This window comes from Lepidochelys kempii, chromosome 11 (genome assembly GCF_965140265.1).
Source record: "Lepidochelys kempii isolate rLepKem1 chromosome 11, rLepKem1.hap2, whole genome shotgun sequence".
NCBI lineage: Eukaryota > Metazoa > Chordata > Testudines > Cheloniidae > Lepidochelys > Lepidochelys kempii.
This window is the reverse complement of record NC_133266.1, coordinates 34,224,035-34,237,920: the sequence shown is the minus strand read 5'-3', so window position 1 is coordinate 34,237,920 and position 13,886 is coordinate 34,224,035. Positions and strand designations below refer to the sequence as shown.

The 13,886-nt window shown below is 40.9% G+C and overlaps 1 protein-coding gene across 2 annotated transcripts in view; it reads left to right on the top strand.

The window, feature by feature from the left end:
- Positions 1-3,628, top strand: part of IFIH1 (interferon induced with helicase C domain 1) — a 36,688-nt gene extending 33,060 nt beyond the window's left edge. The window contains exons 14-16 of one of the 2 annotated variants that reach the window (XM_073305632.1): positions 145-335; positions 2,296-2,389; positions 2,486-3,628. In XM_073305632.1, coding sequence (XP_073161733.1) covers positions 145-335; positions 2,296-2,389; positions 2,486-2,668 — 468 coding nt within the window. In that variant the 3' untranslated portion in view covers positions 2,669-3,628. The remainder of the gene's footprint in view (positions 1-144; positions 336-2,295; positions 2,390-2,485) is intronic. The other variant, XR_012154275.1, reaches the window with a different exon arrangement.
- Positions 3,629-13,886: the final 10,258 nt, after the last annotated feature.

Here is a 13,886-nt window from a genome sequence, read left to right as displayed (position 1 = left end):
TTTAACTGTTTCCATTTCCAGAATCTGTATTCATTGCAAGTGTCTGGAATTTTGGAAGTAAACTTGGAAATAAATCTTTCCATTCCATAGCTCTGCTGTTGTAGCTTCAGCAGAATATGACAGTGTTGTTTTTTCTGCTTCTAGATTCAGGGTTTTCAGATGCAAAGTATAATGGAAAAAAAAATGAAGGCAAAGAGAGATCAGCTTAAGACTTACAAGGAAAATCCATCACTAATAACTTTCCTTTGCAAAAATTGCCACAAACTGAAATGTTCTGGGGAAGACATACAAGTTATAGAAAACATGCATCATGTCAATGTGAAAAAGGAGTTCCTGTAAGTGTTACCTAACTACTTGTTCTCTTTGAGGAAGGAACCTGTTTTACTGTCAGTATGTCTGCAAAGAGCCCTTAACATTGTGGCTGCTATAAAATAAAATATCAAAGTATTTTGGGGGATATGTCAACCAAATTCTGGCTAATAAGAAATGGAGGACTCAATCCTCAGCTACGTAAGGTTTGGTAGGGCATGGTGGCCCTAAGCTGAATAGAGGATGAAATATCAATAAATGAAAAAGATTAGGTTCCAGTTGCAATATTGACTAATTCACTTTGTATAGACTGTATGTTATTAACAATCCAGCCAGTAACCGAAAATGCTAAGGATGTGCAATGTTGCAAACTGCCATACAGGCTGTTTATATTTCCTTTTGTTTTCTGTTTAGCAGGTTTTTTTATATTAAACTTGCAACTTTAATGTTAAGCTAACTTTTAACTTCTGTGCATCTTCAACAGATAGAAAAGCGAAAAAATAGAGGGAAAAAGACTGTGTGGCCCTCGGGAGTTGTGCAGTTATTTTTGCAGTCCATTTTAAACATCATGGCTTTACAGATTGAAGACAATAAAATAGCCATGGTACTATGCAGATATATAACTATAGCTGTAACACTGTAGTTGCTGAGCTCTGTAATACCATAAGGGGAAACTAACCCAATATAAAGGGGCCTACACAAGGCCCTATATGCTAGTCAAACCCTGCTTAAACCCTTAGTGCTGGGTGAGGAACAGTAATCCTAGGATGTTGCATGGGCATGTGGTGTGTGTTGGGGTAAATTTCACCCACTGATCATAATGTAACTGAAATACTGTTAGAAATGTCTTGCTGCACAAAAGAAATTGTACTTGCTTACAGTGGAGCATGGGCGTGTGTTTTATTTCCAATTTGCCAATCAATCAATTATTCTTCACTGTGAACTAGCTATATATCAGACTCCTCCCGACCCTTGAGCACTCCCCCAAAAGTTTCTTTTGGTTGAGACCACTTGCTGAAGGTTTCAGTCTAGGAGAACATTTGAGAATGTTTATGAGAAAGTGAAAATGGGGAGTTAGAGAAAAGTTGAGCAGCAGCTGTAAATATTAGTTTCTATGGTAGCACAATGATAAGGAGTCCCCATAAAGGGCTCAGTAAGCAGCATACCAACCTTGTTAGCATAGTGTTGGCAGCTGCCTACCCAAGCACTAGATTAGTAATTCTTTTAACACTTTCACATAGCCGAGGAACTCTAAACATCAAGCGTTCAGTAGAATAACTAGCAGAATGAAGTACATGCACTCTGTAGCTTTGTATTTTCAGAACCAGGCACAGCTCCACATTGAGAGGAAATACAGAAGCAGAACCACCCACTCCCACAAACTATTTCTCCCAAAGCTCCATAGCACATAGAGTGAGCCAGCTGCACCACCACGTCTGAGGGTGCAGCATGCTCTCCTTTCTAAGGAGGGTGAGCTCTGATAGCCAGTGAGTAGAGAAGGGAGGGTCAGTTATGTCACCATTTCTCCCCATTTCCTAAGTAGGAGCTACTAGAGAGTAGCTTTCAGAGTAACAGCCGTGTTAGTCTATATTCGCAAAAAGAAAAGGAGTACTTGTGGCACCTTAGAGACTAACCAATTTATTTGAGCATAAGCTTTTGTGAGCTACAGCTCACTAATGCATCCAATGAAGTGAGCTGTAGCTCCCGAAAGCTTATGCTCAAATAAATTGGTTAGTCTCTATGGTGCCACAAGTACTCCTTTTCTTTTAGAGAGTAGCTTCTACACTCAGAGGTGCATACAGAGTGCAGTTGTCATTGTCTTGCCCTTGCATTGTCTTGTACACACACAAGGGTCAGACAGAGTTTATGGCCATTTTACACCCACATCTTACTTCAGCAGTTATGTTCTCAGTGAACTGTATTTAAGGCCATCTCTGCTGTAAAAAGGATAATGCAATCTGATTAATCTTTCCTGTCCATTTTCAGGGACCTTTACAGCATAAGAGAAAATAAAACACTGCAAGAAAAACATGCCGATTACCAAACAAATGGTGAAATTATGTGCAAAGACTGTGGGCAAGTAAGTGTGTTCCCTTTTTCTATTTTGTGCCAACATATTTCTGTCTGATTACACTGAATATTTTAACTGAAATATAACCTTCCTTACATTTTTCAGGTTTGGGGAAATATGATGGTGCACCGAGGTGTAGACCTGCCTTGCTTAAAGATCAGAAATTTTGTAGTTGTATTCAAGGATAAGAAAACCTCAAACAAAATTTTCAAAAAATGGGGAGAGCTGCCAATCAAGTTCCCTGTCTTTGACTATGCAGAGCATTATGTTTCCAGTGACGAAGATTAAGGATTTGTTCAAGAATGTAAAGAAATGCAAATATTCAGCATTATTTTGACTGCTATGATCAGACTCCTCTTTTGCATACAGAAGGCCAAATTATGTATCCTGCAGACTGTGGAAGGCCTTGAATGCAGTAAAACTACTGTGTGGGAAGAAGAAGGACATGGAGAGGAGAGAGGACTATGCTGTCTGGCAGCTGTTTACGCTCCAGCATGCAGGTTTGGGATGGGTTGAGGAAAAAGAAGACCTTGTGGAGCCAGGCTTAGTGTGGATCCACAGAACAAACCTACTCTTACCTACACAGCAGCATCCAATCAATTATCAAGGTCTCCCTTATATTTTTTTTATTGTAATGAGTGCCTTTCGCTTGCTGAGACTTTCTTCAGATATTTTGGGGCTCTTATCTCAGACACTTTTAAAAAAATAACTTGATTGTAGTTCAAATGTGCAGAAAGCAGGGATTGGGAATCAGTTTTTGGTGACACAGCAGCAGAAGTGGAGTACAGGGTATGCAAGCATTATCCCAGTGCAAGAGTTGGTGAGGGCCACCAACTCCTAGCAGCGGTCTAAGCTGGTCATTTTCCACACGTCCTTCCCCATGCTCACATTGCTATTACTCAGAAGCACAGATGACCTTGCTGTCTCCACTTCTGCACTATGTTCTGAAAGAGGAGGCCAGTGAGGGGAGTAGATTTACCTAGTGTTGTCTCCCAGAATGCTCTGCTTCTCTTCCTTTATGCCATCAGCTGGTGACTTCCAAATGTGTTACGTAGTCAGACTAAAACTAAACTACCATTAAAATATGGTTTGAAAAATCACTGTATTTAAACCCATTTAAATATCCAGCCTCTCAAATTCGAGAACTTCAGTGACAAATACAAACTTTACCTGTGCAGTAACATGAGAAGACTGTGTAAAATGTTGGAGATAAAATAATGTAGCCCGTTAATAAATAATCTCTGTAAACTGTGATACATCTTATTTCCTAAAAAGAAAAGGAGTACTTGTGGCACCTTAGAGACTAACCAATTTATTTGAGCATGAGCTTTCGTGAGCTACAGCTCACTTCATCGGATGCATACCGTGGAAACTGCAGCAGACTTTATATACACACAGAGATCATAAAACAATACCTCCTCCCACCCCACTGTCCTGCTGGTAATAGCTTATCTAAAGTGATCATCAAGTTGGGCCATTTCCAGCACAAATCCAGATTTTCTCACCCTCCACCCCCCCACACACAAACTCACTCTCCTGCTGGTAATAGCCCATCCAAAGTGACAACTCTCTACACAATGTGCATGATAATCAAGGTGGGCCATTTCCTGCACAAATCCAGGTTTTCTCAGCCCCCCACCTCCATACACACACAAACTCACTCTCCTGCTGGTAATAGCTCATCCAAAGTGACCACTCTCCCTACAATGTGCATGGTAATCAAGGTGGGCCATGTCCAGCACAAATCCAGGCTTTCTCACCCCCGCTCCCCCCCCCCCCCCCGGGGACACACACACACACACACACACAAACTCACTCTCCTGCTGGCAATAGCTCATCTAAACTGACCACTCTCCAAGTTTAAATCCAAGTTTAACCAGAACGTCTGGGGGCGGGGGGGGGCGGGTAGGAAAAAACAAGGGGAAATAGGCTACCTTGCATAATGACTTAGCCACTCCCAGTCTCTATTTAAGCCTAAATTAATAGTATCCAATTTGCAAATGAATTCCAATTCAGCAGTTTCTCGCTGGAGTCTGGATTTGAAGTTGTTTTGTTTTAAGATAGCGACCTTCATGTCTGTGATTGCGTGACCAGAGAGATTGAAGTGTTCTCCGACTGGTTTATGAATGTTATAGTTCTTGACATCTGATTTGTGTCCATTTATTTCATTTATTTATTTCCTGTCACCATTAGTGCATAGACATTCATATGCAGTAATTGTTGAAGCTTCTCTTCATGACATATTTTTTAAACATTTGGTGTGAAATCCTGGTCCTATTTGAAGTTGAGTTTTGCCAACTTCAATAGGGCCAGGATATCCACCCTTGCAATTCAAAGTGCAGCTCTGCTCTAAAAAGTGACTTCAAAAATGGCATTATGTGGTTCCATATTTCTCTCATTGACCAATTACATCTTTTTTCACCTTACAAGTAAAAAAAAGTGTGGGTTTTGTCTTGTCTTCCTAAATGTCAGCCTTTTAAACTCAATCTGGGATCTCTGAAAGGAAACCTGTGTTCTTTCTGGCTTGAGCATCATTGCTGGTAACCCTGACCCGAATGAGATCTGCAAAAGTGCAGTTGAGGTGCAACTGCATTGTTCTGCAACTCCAGGTGAAGATCCTGCAGTTGAAACATAGCTAAAAATTCTTTTTGCTTATGCACAAGACAGAAAGTAATCCAGCTCACTTTCTCATATGTATACCATCTTTATGTTGCTAACAGGAGTAAAAAGTAGTATGAACTTGTTTTTGTTATTAAAGAATCAGTGTCCACAAGGAGCAAATCTGTTGAGTTAGGACTTCCACCACACTTTAGGCATATTAAATTGTTACATAAAAAAAACAGTAACATAAATTATAACTGGCAGAAAACAGTAGCTTAACACAGATATCAACAAACTGTGGTATGGAACAATGTTAAATTTTAATTTACCTATGTCAATGTCTATTCTGATAGGCTCATCTGAGGTCTATATTGTTTAAAGTCTTGCCTCATTCAGATAACTCATGGGAATCTCTGCTGATTGACTCAGGAGTCAATTTTAGTATTTGCTCTTTTAATTTCATTGTGCATTAAAATGTTAATATTTAAAAATACTACTAAACTAAATTTCATGATAGATATGGAGAAATATCCTGATATTTCTTTTGAAAACATTTAGATAGCATGTAATAATACCTGCCTACAGTGGTGCTGTGTTTCACTGAGCATCAAGTTTTTTATTCAAGATAAATGCTGAATTTGACTTCACCTCAATCATTCTCTCCCATATTTCAATTAAACTGGATGTTCTGCTCATCTGAAGTGATAGCTGCTCATTTTTAATGAATAATAGGGTTATAAAAATAAATGTGTATTCTGATTATAAGTTTTCCACTACAGGAAGATTGTAGATTACAGTGTGCATAAACTGTATAAATTGTGGCATGGGTAACTGAATAATTTAGACCTATAAATAACCCAATAAACTACTACTTCATGGATGGAAATAACTTTCTGACGTCAAAAGTATGAAGGCCAACAGATTTATATCCATTCAAATGTTCTGAGACAGTACTTTACAGGTCCTTTATTGATACTGTTAACAAAAAAGGCAATGGGATACTGGAGGATAAATAGAACATGGCACATGGGGGTTGAATTTTACATGGTAAAATATATCTAATCTATAATGATATTCCTCCTTTTACATATTGTGTAAAGTATGATACAATTTATAAACAAAAGCTTTATTCATTTCAGTACAAAACCTTATGTCCTTATTATTCTCTCTTGTCCTTTTAAAAAATATTACAAACCAATGCCTCTCGTACATCCCTAGAAATAAAGATGTTATGTAGTTTTACTGTACTATTGTTAGCAGTTAGGGTGAAGTTGATCCCGGTTCAGCGCTTTGTACTACTGGGAGCTGTTGGTTATTCTGCCCTAGCTAAGATCACATTTTACAAGCCCAAATACACATGTATGCGTGGCAATGAATGGAGGCTATGTCATACATGTATCTTTGGCTGCTGGTGAGTAAGTCATCTATGCTATGCCATCATACTTGTGATTTATGGAAGGCCCTTGGTAGGTGTTCTATCATGGCCAACTAAGCATGTGTGCCATCCTTATATCATGCATAACCTATGACACCAAATACTGAAGCTCCAGTTCACAGATTGAATAGGCAATTTCCACTCCAGTGCATTTGTTCACATATGGTGTTGTAAAACTCATATTGCTCATCCAGGAAGTGCAAAGTTGTAAAGATGGGACTAAATTGTCATATCTGTATCTGCTAGTTTTATCTCCATTTATACTTATGGTCCCAAAGTCCTCCAGGAGAGTGACAAATCCACACAAGGCTCCTGATTGTATTTTGCACTTAAAGCTCTGATTTTACTGACAGATGTGAAGAGGAAAAAACCATGTCTAATTACTAAGAATTTGTCTAGCTACGTTTGTGGATTCTTAAGAGTGCACAATCATTCAGTTAAGTGCTAACTGTAAGTTAAGCTTCCATTGATTTCCTTCTGCCTTAGATTTTAGTTGTACACCGGACCCTCGCTAGAACACGCACCTATATAGTGCAAATTCGCATATAACGTGGTCGCAGCCATGGATCCCAAATTTAATTACTTTAATGAGAATTCATTTTAACACGGTCCCCACTATAATGCGGTCCCCGCATTAACGCGGTACCACGCATGGATCCCAAATCCCGCATTCTAGCGAGGGTCCGATGTATTTTGTATTTTTCCATCCACTTTTGGTCAGGTGTCCTGCACACAACACACCTCTATGCCTCCGTTTCTTCATCTGTAAAATGGGGATAATACTTTACCTGCCTAACTGGCATAGGTGTTGTGAAGAGTAATTAGAAAATGTCAGTAATATACTTTGAAAGTGAAGAGAGAGATACAAGTGTACAGTCAACATTTTGAAACGTTGGTACCTAAAGTTAGGCATCTAAATACACAGGTTTGGGCACTGAATTCAAGGGGCCTGTGTTTACAAAGCTGATGAGCCTCTCCACTTCCAAATGAGATTTAGCTCCCCAAGTTTCATATGAACCTCACCCTATATAGAGTAATGATACCACCTTCCTTGATTTCACTGCTGCTACATTTCCCAGTGGTACTGGCTGTCTTCTCCCTCCTGTTCACGCTATTTCCTAACTCCACCCACAAGGACCTGACTGGCTTGGGTGGATGGTGACTCTACTGTCAGTTAAGTACCTTTCATATCAGCATGTCTTAAAGGGACAGGGTCAATAGGTTCTTTTTATTTTAGCTGGATGTTACAGTAACTATAGAAGTTTTAGAAGCTGTTTGACCTCCTAGGCTCAGAGCATGTGAAGGAGCAAACAGACCTAAGTGACTAGAAACTACATTGAAGTTGTTGCTCATGTAACTCTTCTGCCTGTTAGAGTTGGCAGCAACAAGGGCCGGGTTCAGTATCTAGGGGTTCCATTCCAATAACACAATGCAAAACCGGCAAAGTGACCTGGGACAAATATATACCACCCCCACTGGGCGCCTCCAAGAGGCAATACTTCCCCTCTCGCAAGCACATAGTCTGAGTGTAGCAAAAAGCCTTTTAATAACAGAGAGAAACAATGTGGCATTATGTTGGGGAACCACCACCGACAGGATTCATAACACAACCCATGAGCAAAAAATCCACCCCAAGCAAACTGGTCCTTTCCCTTTGGTTCTTGAGTCCAGCAACCTAAAAATCACCCAAAAGCCCAACGACCCAAAAAGTCTCTGTCCCTGGTCAGGGCAGCCCCAGAGTTCAAAAGTTTATCTGCAGAGTTTTACCTCCCAACCAGGGTAGAGATGGGGGGGCTAAGGGGCATCTTACGTGGTCCAAAGCTGATGGCCCCACCTCTCCATGGAGCTCTGCTCTGCCAGCTGCCCCATGAGCTGCTCTAGGCATCCGACAAACTGCTCTGCTCGCCGTCCCGCAAACTGCTCCACCATATATCTTCAGGTTCCCCACTACTTAACACAACACTCAGTGATTTCAACTCTTAGTAAGTTCAGCTCTTTGGTGAATTCAGCTTGTAGTAGGGGAGCCTCAGGGCTGGTGCACCATTAGCCCAACGTGAATTCAGCTCAGCAGCCTGTAATTAGACTCCTAATAGAATCAAAATTAGCTCTGATATTCCACAGTGGAGAGAGGAGAAAGTGTAATTAGCATATAAGGCCTTCACCAGGGGCCCATACCACCAAATATTAATACCTGTCTCCAGTTTCTCTCTCAATTCACAGAATTTTGGAACCCATGTCCCTTGCCTAGCGAGTGCTACTTAGTGGATGGTGAGTCCCTCCATCATAACAAAAGGCCAAGTACAGTTCCACTGTCCTTGATTCCCATAATCAGGGTAATAACAATTTATTCTTCCTGCCCCAATAACAGAGACACTGGGGATCCCACAGCAGCCAAAGTGACCACTTGGGCAGCTATGGCCTCATTCTAGGCAGGGTGGGTGTGCCTATGCAAATGAGATCGGCCCCTGAAGTTGTTTTCCACAACTTGCCACACCTCACCACCAGATGTCAGGGTGGAGCTCATCCTGACTCTGCTTACACTCATGTGGCGTGAGATTCCCCTTTGCTCATGCCCTAGTACAGCAAGGAAGAGCCAGGCCTAGATTCTCTCAGCAAAGGAGGGCTGCTTACGTAACATTTGGTTATATAACATTTCTCCAAAGCTGTACATATGGCATGTCAAAAATGTGATTCTAAGGAAAAAATTCTCCCTTGGTATCTACATTGATTCAAGTCATATGTGTTCTCCCTAAATATGTACAGCTCTTAAGACATATGTAGGGAGAGCTGAATGGTAGAGTCCAGATCTGTTGATCTGAGAGAGTTTTGCCTTGTGTATTGAGATCTCCAAAGCTGCTCTTTTGTGTATTACTCATCAGTCTGAACATGCACAACATTATTTTCTGTTTTTACTAACTTTTGATGTAAGAACCCATGGGCCGAGATACAGAATTTGCAGGATTTGAGGCACACACTATTGCTTTGTTGCCTTCAGGGGTCCAGACGGGGTTGTGTGAAGCAAGGAGATTCTTTTCCCCAAGAATCAGGCAGGTACAGACAATACTGAAGAGGTTTATTCATGGCACTGAGAAGACTGATAAACAGCTTCAAAAGTGTGGTGTTACAGTGACCAATTATATACCATTTCTTATCAATCCATTTGCATTTATCTTGTACTTACAGAGACAAACATTGTTTCAGAGAAAGAGAGAACACTTAACATAATAATGAAAAGAGCACAACTTACGCATAGAAACTATTCTGATTACATCAATTATCTATGACTACCCTTTAGCCGAAGGGGTGGGGTGGGGGTGAATGTTCACAGATATCCAGAGAGCTGTGGAGGGTTTGTACTGTTCTTTCTTACTGAGAGGCCGAGTTACTGGGCAGACATTTGACCATGTAAGTTATCAAGTGTTTACAGCTGCCATTGTCCTTGGGCCTCTGGTATTTCTGCTTGTTAGTTACGTGGGTTTTTGCCTCAGCTGCTAACTGAATTTTTAACTCTTGCCTAACATTTGCCACCAAGAAGTTTTAAGGGGGTAAGTTCTGCAGGAAGTCCTGCCCTAAGGAACATGAGCAATAGCCGTCTGTGATTCCCTGATTGGCTGGCACTCCACATATAAACCAGGAAGCCATTTCTGGGTGCTTCTGCTTTAGATCCCACTCGCTGTGACTGGCCTTGATCCAAGATTTGCAGCTCTCAGACTAGGCTCACCTCCTGACCCTGATCCTGGGTTTACCGTATAAGACTTAAGACTATTGCTGATCAAGGCCCTGGCCTGTCCCAACCCTGATTCTCACCTCACATTCTCAATTTGGTAACAGACTCTGACTTTGTGTTTGTGACCTGGCCTGGCCCTGGATTGATCTGTTTCCCAACCCCATACTGAGCAGCTCAGTCCGTGCCCACAGGCTGCCCATGACCCAGCTCTGACCGTCACACTCTCCTACTTCCATGTTCCCGCTTCTATCTCCTTATTGTAAACCTAAAGATTACTGTTTTCCATGCTTCTCTCAAGTTTTTTGTCTGATAGTGTTTTCATTCACTTTCAGAACAGTTTTTGTTTCTAATTTTCGTCTTTTTTTTCCCCCCTTTTGCTCATTTGCTTCCTCCTTCTCTGACCCATCTTTCCTATGCTCCTCTTTCTTACTAGTTTTGTATGGCTAGCACATGTGGAAAGTAGAGGCAGCTCTGTGATGGTTACTCAGTGTACCCAATATCACATGCCTGGACACTGACTAACATTTTGAAGCAGGGAATGTTGAGACTAATGTACTGGAAGAAACAGCAGAGAGACATTGGAAGGGTCAGTAGATCTTTATAGCTTGTGATGTTACTCTTAATATTGCAACAGTTGCTGCTTGACTTCTCTGCTTATTACAACACATGCTTACAATGGTTAGACTCCGAATTAGAAAAATACACACTTATGTGGGATCATGGTCTTTTTGTTAACTTGTTGTCTTGGTATGTGTCATATGAGTTTGAATCATTTCCTCTGTGGAGTTCTGTAAATGCCCATCCAATAGAAGCAGCTGAATATTTAGAAACTGGCTGTTCTGATCAAATACTGAGGTTTGGGGGGGGCTTCCCCTTCTGTTTATTAGTATTTCCTCCTCTTGAGGTTTTGGGACATTTTTGATTGTGTCAGATATGCCCAAACATGGTGGGGGGGGGGGGAATTGACTTCTGCAAATCCTGATTGCGCTGGAACAGTGAGTATATGATTTGTTCTCCAAAACACAAGGGAAAGAATTGAAAGTTTAACTACAGTTTCCTCAGTGACCATATCCACTTGATGTTACTCAATATCAAGAGGTCTACATTATAAATACTTAATACATTTTCTGATACTCCGTTCATTTTTCCTAAAGACTCCCTCAAGGTTTAGGACCTTGGAAGTATAGAACAACTATTAATTACAAATGTTGATCTAAATGAAAGATGTTTTTCTAGCAAATAATTATCTCTCAGATACCATCTTTCTTCTAGAACTGGTCAAAAAATAAAGATGAAAGTGATCTTCATGGCAAAAAATTTAAGTTTCTTTCTTTTTGATACATTCAATGAGGGTGAATTATTATTTTTCATTCCCTCCTCCAAAATTTTTGTATTGAAAACCTCAAAATAGCAATTGGGATTTTTTTGTTGCCTGGGTTTTGAAAAACTAAAAATGTTGAGAATCATATCAGTGAATGTTATGGACGAATTGTTGCTTTTCACTTTTTTTTTTTTAATAATTTTTACTTTTTTTGTGGAGGACAAAATTTCTAAGAAAAAATGTATTCTGAAACTTTCAGCTGGCTCTACTTTCATCACCTTATTAAGGATCACTACTCCTGTGCAGTGCAGTTCTATCCTTTAGGCATCAAAATGCCTCATGAATGCCTCATTTCTGCCTTTTTTTTTTTTTTTGGTCTTTGTTTCCTTTTCCAAGGAATTAGTCACTCTGAGGAGCAACACTCATCACTGTTCATTCTGTTTCTCCTTTGTTTCCCTCTCCCCTCCTTTTTCTTATCTAGATAATAATCAGTAATGAGAAAAGGAAACCCAGGCTTCAGATTGCAGTTGTTCCAAAGAATTTTGTCTGATTTTGCCTTTTTACTCTATCAGGGCCAGTTCAGACAATTGTGGTTTGAGCGTTGGCCTGCTAAACCCAGGGTTGTGAGTTCAATCCTTGAGGGGGCCATTTAGGGATCTGGGGCAAAAATTGGGGATTGGTCCTGCTTTGAGCAGGGGGTTGGACTAGATACCTCCTGAGGTCCCTTCCAACCCTGATATTCTATGATTCTATGAAATTCTGCCAAACCTGCAGCCCAAAGGGCCCCTGGGTGGTGGCAGCCCCACCAATGGTAGTTTGAAGATTACTGTTCATACTTCAGGCTTGTGTTGAGTAAAAGTTGCTTGATGCTGGCTGTGAGTTCCAAGGGGATAAGAACTCGAGCGCCCGTGTGTGGAAGGGTGTCTCTTCTCCATTTATTACTGCCTTGAGGCACAGCACAGCCCTGGTTCCACTAGTCACCTACTTTAGCAGGAAACCTGTATTTACTCTGTCTGGAGGACAGAGGTGTCTAGCTCTCATTCAGTTTCAATGAGATTGGGGTGCTCAGCTTCCTTTTACTACTTAGAAAATCCCAACCGTAGGAATATACTAATTCTTACCACAAACATACATGGCTATTCTGGACTCATTACTTATTCTCCCCCCTTCTCTTTCTACATGAACTCAACCCATGCAGTTTGCACAGTGTAGGAGTTTGGGACAGGTGAAGGGATCCGGACACTCACTGAATATTAGGCCTTTTCACTACTACCCAGAAAAGCAACAGCCAAGTCTGAATCCACAACAGTCAGTTAGATGGCACAGCTTTTTCTTTTCTGTTCAATTCCCTTGAGAAGAACACAGGCTATGACAATATTCTAACACTTTAGGTAAAGAATCTAATGTCCATTTCCAGGGTATCAAAGGTTCTTTCAGACAATGCCTGTGGAATAAGCTCCCAGTGGAAGTGGTGGAAATGGCACCTTTAAAACTAAATTGGAAAAAAAATATAGGGTATTAGAAGAGGGCTAGCTGGCTGAGGCTCAGTGCACATTAGACACAGGTTATATGCAAGGCTGGAGGCAGCGTCAGTGGGAATTGTATCAGCATCCCTGATTGAAGGAATGCAGCTGCCATGTGTGAGGTAGGTTCACAGTTTGGGGGTTTAGTTCGCCAAGGGGGTGGCTGGTTGGAGTAGCATCAGTAGCCAAAAATCCTGTTTTTTGTCGTTTCTTGGTAAAGTGAGTGGAATCATTTACACCAGATACAGACTTTATCAAACATGTCCATGCCTCTGCCACCTCAAGAATAGAATACTGCAATGAGCTCTACATAGCTCTATACCTGAGAGTGCTCAGCAAGTTAACCTGATGCAGAATGTGGCAGCCGAGAGCAGGTGTTATCAACCAAGGTTATGCATACCCCTTGGGGTACACAGAGGTCTTTCAGGGGGTACATCAACTCATCTAGATGTTTGCCTAGTTTTACAACAGGCTACATAAAAAGCACTAGCAAAGTCAGTGCAAACTAAAATTTCACAGACAATGACTTGTTTATACTGCTCTATATACTATACCAGTGTTTCTCAACCGGGGGGTCACGATTTATTTTATAATTACATGATGAAAATGAGAAAGTAAGCAATTTTTTTCAGTAATAGTGTGCTGTGAAACTTTTGTATTTTCAAGTCTGATTTTGAAAGCAAGTAGTTTTTAAGTGAGGCAAAACTTGGGGGTACGCAAGACAAATCAGATTCCTGAAAGAGGTACAGTAGTCTGGAAAGGTTAAGAACCACCAGCCTAGAACACATAGTACAGATGTTTCAGGAACTGTACTTGGTGCCTGTGAGTTTCTGGGCAGAGTGCAAGGTCTTGGTTTTGACCCTTTAAAGCGCCTAATGTGTTGAGACAGTGGTTTGGGC